General features: G+C 38.7%; 1 protein-coding gene across 1 annotated transcript; it reads right to left on the bottom strand.

Moving 5' to 3' along the window:
* Positions 1–1,693: 1,693 nt before the first annotated feature.
* On the bottom strand, positions 1,694–7,359 carry LOC124959620 (tripartite motif-containing protein 64-like). The gene is made up of 6 exons (XM_047518003.1): positions 6,949–7,359; positions 6,388–6,483; positions 5,443–5,673; positions 4,702–4,724; positions 3,675–3,772; positions 1,694–2,172 (listed from the first exon to the last, which is right to left on the bottom strand). The coding sequence occupies exons 1-6, from the start codon at positions 7,357–7,359 to the stop codon at positions 1,694–1,696; spliced, it is 1,338 nt and encodes a 445-aa protein (XP_047373959.1).
* Positions 7,360–12,910: the final 5,551 nt, after the last annotated feature.

The following is a 12,910-nucleotide window of genomic DNA, read 5'->3' as shown; positions in this document are numbered from 1 at the left end:
GTGTGGCTTGGCTCACCAATTCCCTAGGGGCAGGGCGTGCCATTGCCCCAGGCAAGTTTTTAATACCATAAAATCTACTTTCCTGACTTGCCCTTTTAATCACCCTTGCTGTTTTCTCCTTTGGGGGAATGTAGTTTCTTAGTCCTGAACTAACTGTAACTGGTATTTTAATCCATTATTATTATATTGAGTCCAAAATTGTTATGTTGACTTCTTAAAAACTCAGAATTCATCCTACTTCTAAACCCTGCTCATTTTTAAAACATGTTGTGTTCTTCCTTGTTAATAAGTCCCCAGCAGCCCACATCCCTCCCCTTCTTATTCAGGATGTCTCCTTTGCTTCTTCTCCATCAATACACAATCATAAATGTGGGGCCCACGCAGAGTGTTATGGGACTGACAAGCTCAACTAGAATTTTAATATATTTTCTTTACACGTAAACATTTTCTTTAGACTTTGCCCATTGTTAAACACAGAATTAATTGGGATGATAAACTAGTCTGGGAGGAGAAAACTGAATTTGCCAATACTGGTATTTGTTCATACTAACTTTTGTTTATCAATCCACTCTTTCACTTCATTTGCATCATGTACTACCTTCTAAGCATGTATTTTTGGATAAATGGAATATAGTAGTAAATATGACAAATACTGCCCTTCTGATCTTGGAATTTATAGTAGTAACAAGAAACCATGATTTTGAAAAGAACTGTTGGATATTATGAGTCAGTGTAATATTCTTGGAGTATATAATAAGAGGAACTACCCTGGTCTATGTAGGCAGGGATGGCTTCCCTGAAAAAACCTTGAGCTCAGATGTGATGAACGACTAGGACTTGGAGAAATGATATCAGATACGTGGATCTACTCAATATGAGAGAAATCTAAGCACCTTTGATGTGTTTTTTCCTTTAAAGCTAACATATAAGTCACTTCATCCTTCTGCCACAACTCTGCTCAAATATGTAGATCAAACACTTAGTTTGCAATGTGTATGAACCTTGAAAAATTCAGAATAAATGATAGAAATAAGACACAAAAAGCCAAAGATAAAATCCCATTTTTATGAATTTCCTAGAATATACAAGTCCATAAACAACTAAATAGCAAGGAGGTTTCCAAGTGGTGGAGAGGGGGAAACTGGGGAGTTTATTTTAATAGGTATTGAATTTCTTTGAAGGGACAGAAAAATAACCTCAGTTCTCATAGTGGTGGTTTCACAAGTTTTATTAAAACAAAATTTAATAAAGAATTTATAAATCCAATGTGATTATCACATTTTATGACCATAATTGATTACACTTCCTTAAGTTAAAACAGGCCTGTTTCCAAGGCGACATCATGTGGACACATGTAACCTGATATGAGAGGGTACCAAGAACAGTTTATCAGACATGGGCATTAACCCACGAGTTCTCATTTTCTTCCTTTTTTTTTCCTCTCTTTGAGTTTTCTTATTTTTTTTTCTTCTCTTTTTTAACATTTTGTCTTTTTTTTCCCTCATTACCGCAGAAAGAACCCAGGACTTCACACAAGGCTAGGCAAGTGCCCTACTACTGAACTACACCCCTCCCACTCCCCACTTTTTAAAGTGCACATTCTGACCTCAACATTTGATCTTCCTCTCTCAGTTTTTTTTTTTGTAGCTAGGATAGTAGGCATGTGACCCCATACCCAGGAAAACCTCACTACTTATGGAGAACCAAAGAAAAGAAAGGGATTCAGAGGGGAGGTGAAGGAGGAAGAAAAGAAAGTATATATGAGGGAACCTCGGCAAACATCATAGAAGCTCATGGTTGCATTGTCGTAATCCAGTAACACCCCGACCCGACCCTGAGGCCTTTGCACATAATGAGTTAAGGGTGGGGAGTTGGTATAGAGACTACAGTGGTTGTTCCTCTTCAAGGAATACAGGAAAATTGCTTTCTCACAATCAAAACTGTCACTTGTTGTGAAATCTTTACAGACACCCAAAATCCAGTTGCAGGAGTTTTCTACATCCACCTCCCAGTAGTTCTTGCCAGAGGTAAAGGCCTCAACACCCCATGCAGCATAACTCTCCACTCTCTGGGGCTCTTCTCTTGCTCCACCATCTCCAAATACCCTATTTCGAACTTCCTCAGAAAGGCTCATATAGCGATTGGCCCATCCTTGAATCATTCCATTATTCACTGCACAAAAAAACAAACATCAGGTCAGCAAATGACATTTGCACATCTTGGGGCAAAGGCTGTCTACCCAGTGAATCTCTTTATTTATCCCTCCTCCAAGGAACAGTAGAGAGCATAGAGAGTTCAGATTCCCTCAAGTATGGAGAAGGGTCACTGTCACCTCTATAGCACCCAGAAATCTTCACACTAGAGAGCCAAACAAAAGAAAACTGAAGGGAGATATTCTATGCTATGTGAAGAGCTGATTTAATAACTACTTTTGGGTGGTTTGTTTCAGGACATACCCATTTCTTTTTTCTTTAGTGGAAAATTCTTCTTGAATTGTTTGTTTTTGATACCATTGATAAATAGACATCACTTTGCCATGATTGTACCTGCTGCATTATCAAACTTCAAACAAACCGATGGAAAGCAATCCACACACTTGACTAAAACAAAAATCACTGACTTACAGTGACTATTAGCACCATGGATTCAATCTAACTTGGGTTTCAGCCTTCTGCTATCTAAAGCTCTTCTCTAGTGGGGTAATAACATGACTGGGCCGTTTTCACAAATCACTCACATTTCCTTTTTTTTGAAACACATCTGATGGTATTAAAATTGTTCTATTTATAGGAACTTTATTCATTTTTGTTCAATAAAACTTGAATTTTATAAATAATAATAACTATGTGTCCAATGCATATCAAAAATGCACGTGAAATATAGTGTTGGGACTAATGACATGTTAACTAACCCAGGCTGACTCCTTACTCCCTGGCAGTGAGCAAGATCAAGGCCTCAAAGGCGGTTTCAATAGTTACTGATGATAAATTGACCACCTTCAGGAATTGGTTAACAACAGTTCTCTGAATGTGATCAGCTCGTGCTTGCCTTATAGTCCTATGGGACTCTCACCTGCATGAACCTCCCATGCCTTGCTGACATTTAACCTGATTGGTTCCTGCCTCACCCCCACCCTACATAAAAGCTGTGTGACTTCCTCAATAAACGAGTTCCTGCTGTGACTGGTCTCCCTGACACACCTGATTGTCCTCCGCCCGGAGGGCTGCCTGCGGGTGGTCAGTCGGCCCTACCTATCCCGGTCTGGCCTTGTTGGGGAGTGTCCCCTTCCCTTGCCACTGGTTAAGAAGAGCAAGGGGGCTTAAGACCCCAACAATACAGAACATATTAAAAAACCCACCAATATCTTATTTAAATCTTCAAAATTAGAATAAAGTGAAATAACGCAAAAGGTTGACTGCTATTCTGAGAAGTAAGCGCAAGACTTGACTAGTCATTCTCTTGTACCGTCTGTATTAGAAATAAAATATGTATCTGAGCTATAAGTTAAAAAGAGCGGTCTTGATCACTGTATTACGAGTAGACAGGAAAAGAAGTTACACATGTTTTTGAAAGTCACATACTATCTTCCTGGCAGAAAATTTGAAATGGGAAGCAGCTGATTTCCAGGGATCCCCTAACAAATTGGACCTGTCTTCCAGGGAGCTCCCTCTTACCCCTAAACTGGTTCAGCATGTCCAGGATTCCAGTGATGTGCAATGAAGGGAGCTCTGGGTTCACTGACCGAGGCTTCTGTCTCTGCACCAACTCAATCCTGTAAGAATGATGCAGTTATATTTTCAAACCAAAAGTTAACCATGAAATCATTACAAAGATATCACATTTTAATCCCAGATATATCATCAAGATTCTCCCATTTTGGTGAATTAGTTGAACACCTATTCAACACTCTTAGAGATATAAGACATGTTACTGTTTCTAAATTTAATATATTCAAATCACATCTCCTCATTCTTCCCAAACATTTTCTAACTTCAAAAAACATCAAGTGCCATTACTTCCCTCTATTCCTCTATGCATCTTGGGACATGCAAAGATCTTGGAAATTTTACAGAAAGAAGAAAGTTCAAGTTTGGGAGTTCAGTTCACAGAAATAACCAATGATATAGTCATTGGTTTTTAAAGGGGAAAGGTCCTTGAGCAAGAGGCTTTGTTTATCTCTGCCCATTAAGGGGATCTAATACAGCCTGGCAGCCCTGATCCTGAGGGTTCCCCGGAAGTCCTTCCCTCTGAATTTTGCCCACACCTGGATTATGCTGTGATGGAACAAGATCTGAAATCTGGTCATTGTTACTCATGGGAATTATGCCCTCTCCCCTTCATATCCTTAGGAAATATTACTCTTTCCTGTCTTCTTCACATTCGACCTCCCTAGAATAAGATCCTTCTCTGGAATACCTTAGGAAAATCTCCATAGTAAGGTTTACTGGGACTGGGCTGAAGAGGATAGAAGGAATGGGTGAAACAAAGCCCAGAACACCAAATCTTCCCTAAGTATAATTGAATTCATTCACATCAGAAGAAAATTTTTGAGCTCAAGGAACATACTGCCTTAGAGCCTCTTTCCAAACAAAATATTAAATAATCACAGACACAGTTGTTCATAATCATAGCATAAACAATCACTTCTTCAAGAAGAAAGCAAGTTTCTCATAAACCAAAGATGATAATTACAAAACTCACCTTTCAAATGTGTCTGCTAAGTCCTAAAAGGAAAAAAGAAAAAGTTAATGTTAATAATGAGAACACTATCCTTCTCTATCCCTTCTGGTATTCTGGCTTTTTGTTGTTGTTGTTGTTAACCATTTTTTTCTTATACCCCTGTAAGAAATCACCTGAGGCTTGTTAAAAACAAAGCCCAAACTCAACATGAAAGACAGTCTTGGAGGGCACTGAGAGGATGGAGCTTAGAAAGGCTCTGTGCAGTGAGGCAACAGGACCTAGGTTCCCATGTCCCTCATCTCCCAGTCTTACTTCCAAGGAGAGTTCTGACCACGTCTGACAATGAAAACAAAACAGTGAACTGTTGGAAAATTAGGGAAATGAAAATGATTCGCAAATGTGGTACATTGGGCCTAGGAGAGGAGCGAAGCCTCGATTCCTTTTGTGCAGGAAAACAGAGTGTGATGATGGATTGGGAAAACATAAATTGACTATTTCCTCAATAAAATTAACCTTCCTATGATCACTGAGACTTGGGAGAATTTCTCTGCATAATCAGCACTCTTAAGAACAAAATATTTTCTCCCACTGATCTTCTAAGAGGCCTACAATCTCCCAAAATTACCAGAATGTACAGAAAGAAGTGATTGGACAATGATAGGAGTGAAGGAGTTCATGTCGCTCAGCTGAGCACAGTGCTCTCTGCAGGCAACACTGCCCAACAAGGACTCCTGTCTCTGAGGATGGACCCTCCCTGCTCACCTGGAGCAACTCCATGTTTGGCTTGTGGCACATCTCAGTCAGCTCCCTGTACATTTCCTTCAACTCTTCTCTGTGCTGGGCCATTCTGATTCCACTGTCCCTGAGTTCTTGTAAAATTTCTTCTGCTTCTCTGTTGAGCGTTGCCAGTTGAAATTGCTCTTCCTCAATGAGAAATTGATGCATCATCTGATATTGAGTTTGGATCATGTTCTTCCTTAACATCACGTACTCCTGCACAGATATTCATTGAAAAAGATTATATGTCCTCAATCTCAAAAGAAAATGTGAAACTTCCAATATTATCGTCTTTGCATCTAGCAAGTACTTCATATACTTCCTGTCTCATGCCTGCAAAGAGTCTTCAATATGTACTAAACCTGTCTACTGCCCTTTCTCTGTTTCTTGCCTCTCTCGTGTTTGAATCATGACCTCTCAGGGGTCCCAGGATATGTCCCTATGATGTCTCTTCAGAATTTTTATTATTATAAAAATAATATTATTAATAATGATTATTAATAATAATTATTTCCTCTTTTACCTGAATCTTCCCCCTTTGCTTTGTATTTTAACTGACGTTTCTAAATATGTTTAAATATTTGTATACACACTGCAGTATACACTTACAATCTACTTCAATTTGCTGCTATGTATAAATCTATTTCTCTCCTCTCCTCCAAAACTACATTAATTCATTACTGTGTTATACTAAGTGTCTGGGAAAGTTTATCCAACCTTCAGTGTTGGACAAGGAATACCAGTCATGCCTCTTTCACCCCATATACTAGTGCTCTTCACATTAGCTTGTGCTGGCAGGTACCTTTGTAATATTACCAGAAATCATGGGTTCTTCTGAGAGGAAAGCACTGTCCTTCAGTGATAATTCAAATTTAGCTGACAGTATCCTATTAATCTGCATAAAAACAAAGAAAACCTTTTCATACTTACCCCAAACGATTGTGATTTGCTAACTTCTTCATTTAGATTATTTTGCATCTCCTGAGTCATTTCCCATAAAGGATCCATTTTCTTTAGAAGTTTCTCCTGTGAAATAATCATAGGCTTTAGTGACAGGGAAGACAGTCTTGTAGTGGAGATTGCACCCAAGGTTTTATATGGTAGGCAAGTTTCTACCATTCAGCTCTATGCTCGGCCCCTTAAACAAACAAAATAGGACAGGGTCTTGCAAAGTTGCTCAGCATGGTCTCAAACTTGGGATCCTCCTGCCTCATCTTGCTGAATAGCTAGGATTATTGGCATGGCCAATGCCCTGTTAATTGAATGATGTTTCTAGGAAAACATTCTAGGGAAACATTCAAGAGCATTCAACTTATTAATGATCATTGTGTTGAACTAATCACCTTTTAAAGGGTATATTCCCATCTGTAGATTTACACTGACACATGACCACCCGCCCCATCTGAAGGCTCATCTGCCTCATTATCATGGGGCCGCCTCTTTCTGATCTGGACCCTGCAGTTTCTAAGTTACTTCTCTGCCATCACTCACCCTGTACTCCTCCGCCACCCACGACACCGGGCTGTGGCTGTGAACTGCATGTTCTGGTGAGTCAGAGCAGGACGCACAGAGCGGGCTCTTGTGGACGTCGCAGAAGGTCCCCCTTGCCTCCCTGTGTGCGGTGCAGAGCTGCTCCCCAGAGCTGCTGTCGGGGCGAGGTGTGGCCTGTCTGGCGAGGGAAGCCAGCTTCTTGAGGAAGATGTTGGTGCTGAAGTCTGCCTTGTCTGTTATTTCCCTGCACTCGGGGCAACACCTTGACGTTTGGGCTTCATTCCAGCAGAGCCAGAGGCAGGGTCGGCAAAAGCTGTGCCCACAGTCAATAGTGACAGGATCTAAGAAATAGTTCATGCAAATGGAGCATGTGAGTTCTCTCTGAAATTCTTGGAAGGTGTGTGAATCCATGTTTCTGAAAACAAAAACAAAGACCAAAAAAAATAGAGAAAGAGCGTGAGAAGAGAGAGGGAATTATTGTTCTGTCTTATTGAGGGAATAAAAAAATATGAAGGTGTTTTGGACAGTCCTGGTTGTTCACTTAAGTTTTGCCTAATCTTTCTATTTTCTTCCTGAAATACAAATCTAGATATGGAGAACATAGACAGACTGAGTTTGTTCTATGACACAAGTGACAAAATGAGATGAGTATGATCTTTATTTTAAAACAGCAGCTTTCTCAATCATTTGGGCAAGTTTAATATAGGGACCTAGAAGAACGTTTAGGATGATTCCAGACTTACTTACATTAGCTGATTGCTCCGGGTGCCCGTATTAAACTTTTCCTTGTGCACGCTCTCTCTCTCTCTGTCTCTCTCTCTCTCTCTCTCTCTCTCTCTGACTCAATGACTGTAAGAAACATAGCGACAGTTAGTTTCATGCAAAATGTCTATGCTCTCTGCATCTCAACCCCTAGGTGTACTTTTCTAAGGACGATTAAAATTGATTAACTTTAAAACATTTTAAGATGAATTAATTTTATCACTGTCGTGTTCAACTTCCAACTCCTGAAACTACAAACAGTTGAAATTTTTGCATCTAAACTTAACTGAACAATTTCTTTCAACAAATAAAATGTAAGTTGTGTGTTTTAATGCACACCTCTTATCCCAGCTACTTGGGAGGCTGAGGCAGGAGCATTGAAATTGTGAGGCCAAACTCAGCAATTTTTTGAGATCCTGTTTCAAAAGAGAAAATAAAAAAGGGTTGGGAATCTAACTCGGTTGTAGAGCAACCCTGTGTTCAATCCCCAGTACCAATAAATAAAGAAATGAAGTTTTTAAATTTTCAAAAGTAAAATAAAATGCAGGACTGTGGATGTAATCAGAGGCAGAGCACTTGCCCAGCATGTGCAAGGTCCTGAATTTTAGCCCCAGTACTGAAGAGGAAATAAAAAAGATAACATTTTCCATTACTTCTCATTATATAAAAATATTTTTCCTAGAATCAGTTCTGACCATCAGTATGCCTTCATATTTTGAGATGATGGTTACTCATGCTGCAGTAATAATAAGCAACAATTAATCCATTGCTATTTAAAACTAAATCAACAAGAGAGACCAGAGCATGGTGCAAGTCTATTATCCCAGTATCCCACCTACTGGGGCGACTAAGGCAGGAGGAAACTAAGTTTCTGAGCAGACTGGGCATCTTAGTCATGCCATTTCAAAATAAAAACATCTGGAGTCGTAGTTCGGTGGTACATCACCACTGGGTTCAATCCCCAGTAGAAAAAAAAATGTGAAGAGATATTGATAAATGTGCAGAAAAATTTAAGACCTGCAAAATAAAATACAAGGTAATAGAATCAAAATTACTCAAATCATGTTACAGAAACCAATATTTTACAAATGCAATATATATATATTTATATTTTTACAAATGCAATATAAAATATATATATATATTTGCCACGAAAACAAGAAGTAGGCTTTTTGCTTGGACAAAACTCTTGTCAGTTGAAATGTAAATTTAAAATGTTTTTATGAGAAAATAGTATGTATGAAGCCTTTAATTTCTCAACTTACCATTCAACAATGGGAGACCTCAGGTCTGGAAGTTCTAGTAGATTCCTCAGTATCACTGTGAGCAGTAACTCTCACTTCTCCAAAGCTGAGCAGCTGAAAATTCAGTCTGCTCCTTAGAGGTAGAGGAATGCCCAGATAAGTGTCCTCCTTAAATGCCTGGGGCTCACCTAAGACCACACCCACTGCAGTCCTACCTCATTGGAAAGTGGTGGGAAAGATTTATTAGATTTCACTGATTCTCTTCATGAAGTAGAGGAAACAACTCTGATGAGGTTTGGGGTCAGAAGCAAGAACGGTCACATGACCAAAGTTTTGCAAAGAGACGTTTTACCTGAAGCAATCATTTCATTAAATAATACTTTGTTTTACAACCAACAACCTTGCCATTTAAAAAACTTGCTTTCTTCTCTATTATTTTAAAATTTGGTAATGTGTTTATTTTTATTTCTTGCTTTTCATTTTTCTCTCTTTTTTCTTTTTTTTCTGTTTTTTGTTTGTTTGTTTGTTTATTTGTTTTGGTTTTTTGGGGGGGCTGGGGAATGAAGCCATAGGTTCTTTACTACTGAGTTACATTTCCTACCCTTTTATTTATTTATTTATTTTTATTTTTCATTTTATTTCGTTGCTATGTTGCTTGAGGCCTTGCTAAATTGCTGAGATTGGGCTCAAATTTGTAATCCTCCTGCCTCAGCCTCCCAAGTCACTAGTACTACTAGCATGTGCCAGCACACCTGGCTATTTTTCCACTTGGAATATTTCATTCCTCCCTCAAGAAACATTCGCTGAAGCCTTTTTTTCTTTTGTTTGAAACTGAGGGCAATGTTCTTCAAAATAGGAATAAAATAATAGTGAATGAAAATAGATAGTTCCAGTTCTCCCAGAAAATGAAGACTAGTGACAGGGTCTTATTAGGTTGCTTGGAGCCTCACCAAATTGCCAAGTCTGGCTTCAATCTTGCAATCCTCCTGCCTCAGCCTCTTGAGTCACTGGAATAACAGTTGTGTAGCACCATGTCCACCTCTGGTCCTCAGTCTTAAGTAACACCCTGATTGTAGCTTATCAGAGTTGGAAAGGATTAATGGGAAGCTTAGTGAAGTGCTTTTATACTTGATTTTCGAAAGTAATCCCAAGAAGTAGTCATATTACGAGTAAACAATTTATTCTCTCCAAGCTTAATTTATTTTTTATTTTAGTTTTCTTTCTTAAACTTAATTTTTTTTCTATTTAAAGATTAATTTCCTTACTCAAAATTAGCACCTCAGAAATGTCCTGAGTATTAAATGAGCCAGGAATAATGTATTACCTGGAATATAATAAGCACCCTATAAATATTTAGCTGTCTTTAAGATAGCAAAATCCTCCAAGATTTTAAAAGTCATTTATTTAGAGGCACAACATTTGTTATACTTTGTATAATCATTTTATGACAAAGAATTAGAGCAATAGTTTAGTGGATCCTGGTAAGAAAGTCTTCTGGAGATGGTGTTGTGAGGCTGTTTATTGAATGTAGTCATCCTTTTATGGTTATGATCTGAATCTTCTCATACTAAGAATCTGTGCTACAGTTGTCAGTGTGGGTGGGCTGCTCATTTCCATCTTCTCCAGAAGGGAAAATGAGTATCAAAGGACCTGTGGGCAAAGGATGATGACCTGATGTAAAAAGAAGGTGGGGTGCTCTGGCTCAGATTGAGGCATTGGTCTCAGGATTGGTAGTTGGCCTTGTTGGAGAATCAATAGCCTTGATTGATGCTTGCTTAGGGCACTTATTCCCAAGTACTCTACTAAGGCTTAACCTAGACCCACTGACATTTATTTTGTCAATACCTATGGAGGACAGAACATTCAGCTACACTGAAAAGGTTGCATAGTGTGTATTCGTATGAAGCAACAACTAAATTAAAATTGCCAGTGGAAATGAAAAAAATTCTACATACATGCAAAGATACTCCATCTGATGGAATCGGAATTTTGAAACACACTGAATGGACCAGAGTGGGGAAGAAGCTGAGACCGATGGGCTTTGTGGTCGAGGGGCGGGCGGAGTGCAGGCAGAACTCCAACACTCTGGCAGACCCAGGATTTGGGGCACCAGTATGGAAACTGCTGAAGTGGCGCCACAACCATGGCTCAGCGAGCCCAGGCGAGCCCGCGCGCTGTGACAGGTGGGAGAACCCGGGAGAGCTCGTGGCAGTAGCGCAGCGCTGCTGTACTGCTCTTCCGGGTCAAAGCTGCAGAAGGAAATTCATGAAAGAGCAGTCCCAAGTTAGCACGCAGTGCTTTGTGAAAACATGTATGTGACGTGAGAAAACAAAATTGCCAAACCAAATTATCATGAATTGTTGATTTCTGCTACCCACTTACAACTTCTAACCAATCTTAGTTTCAGGGTATCTGGTTCTAAGATTAACTGGAAAAAACGATTAAACTTGACCAGAACATTGCCATATAATAGTCCAGTTTTATTGTCATTTGTATGGTGGCGGTAGATACCAGTTAAGGTTCCAAAGAAAGTGAAACAAATCTGAACTTTCCTCTCTGTAGGATATCAGCTCTCAGATTCACCTTGGAATGGTCCTGTGTAGATTTTCTCAGGGAAAACTGGTTCTTATTTCTATAGGTAGAACTAAAAGGTAGCTCTAAATGCTTTCAAAACTGTAAATGAACGATCCCCTGTTTTCTCCCAAACAATGCAGAAACATACTGAGACTTTTCTTTTTTTTTTTTATTGTAAACAAATGGGATACATGTTGTTTCTCTATTTGTACATGGAGTCTTGTAAGAACCAGAAATTAATTATGAAGATTATGTAAAATACCAGAAAACAAAATAAGAAAATTAAATAATTTTACTCTCATCACCCATATGCCAACTTCATAAGTACTTGGGGAAAATACGTAGTAGTTTCTTTCTCCTCCTTTTGCTCCTCCTCCTCCTCCTCCTCCTCCTTCTAATCTCTCTTCTCCTTTTGGAACACAGGGGTGCTTTAACAGTGAACTCCATTCTCAGTCTTTATTATTTTTTTATTTTTAAAATTTAAATTATGCCTTTTTCTATTACTTTTTATTTATTTATTTATTTATTTATTTTGGTACTGGGAACTGAATCCAGGCTGCTTCAACACTGAGCTACATTCAGAGACTTTTTCATTTTTCAATTTATTTATAAAATAATGTTTTTAAAAGGATTGGGAATGTAGCTCCTTGGTACAGCACTTTCCTAGCATGCAGGAGCCCCTGGGTTCAATTGCTAGCACAGTGGGCAGTGGAGTGGTACTACAAATTCAACTGGCTTCTATGTAGGATACAGTACATTAGAACTCTCAGAATAAGTGTCAGTATTGATCCAAATTCTGAAGCAAATTGCCACACTACCTAAGAATTAACTGTGTTTATGTATTTGCCAATTTCCCTAGGAGAATGGTTTTATTACACTGTGTGATTCCATAGTTTGAATATGCCTACCATCCTTATGTTCTCCCTAAAAATTTTTTGTTAATTGAACATCACTTGAAGTTCTCCATCATCATGGGTCTGAAACCAAATTATTCTTGCTTGTCTAGTGCTCAAATTTTGTTCTGTTACAGGAAAAGTTCCTAAAACAAATGAGATTTCTTTGTGAAAAGATCCAAGAAAACCAGAGAAATCTAAAAGAGGAGAGCAGAAAAATCAACCAAATTGTATTAATTATGAGAGGTCATTTCCTTTAGAATCAATCTAAGACAGGAAAGATAGAAATTTATCAATTCATCACATGAGTTGGAATCATCACAGAATGTTAGCAAGATTTTTCTTGATGGCTTCTACTTGTAGGAGTACAATGCAACACTGCTGTTCAGGGAGAATTGTTGGACTATGAAGAAGGAAATCTTGACATTATTGACCCGTTTACTAACAGAAATGAAAGTGTTGCAAATAATTATTTATGAATCTTCCATA

This window comes from Sciurus carolinensis, chromosome 11 (genome assembly GCF_902686445.1).
Source record: "Sciurus carolinensis chromosome 11, mSciCar1.2, whole genome shotgun sequence".
Taxonomy (NCBI): Eukaryota; Metazoa; Chordata; class Mammalia; order Rodentia; family Sciuridae; genus Sciurus; species Sciurus carolinensis.
This window is presented reverse-complemented; position numbering and strand designations above follow the sequence as displayed.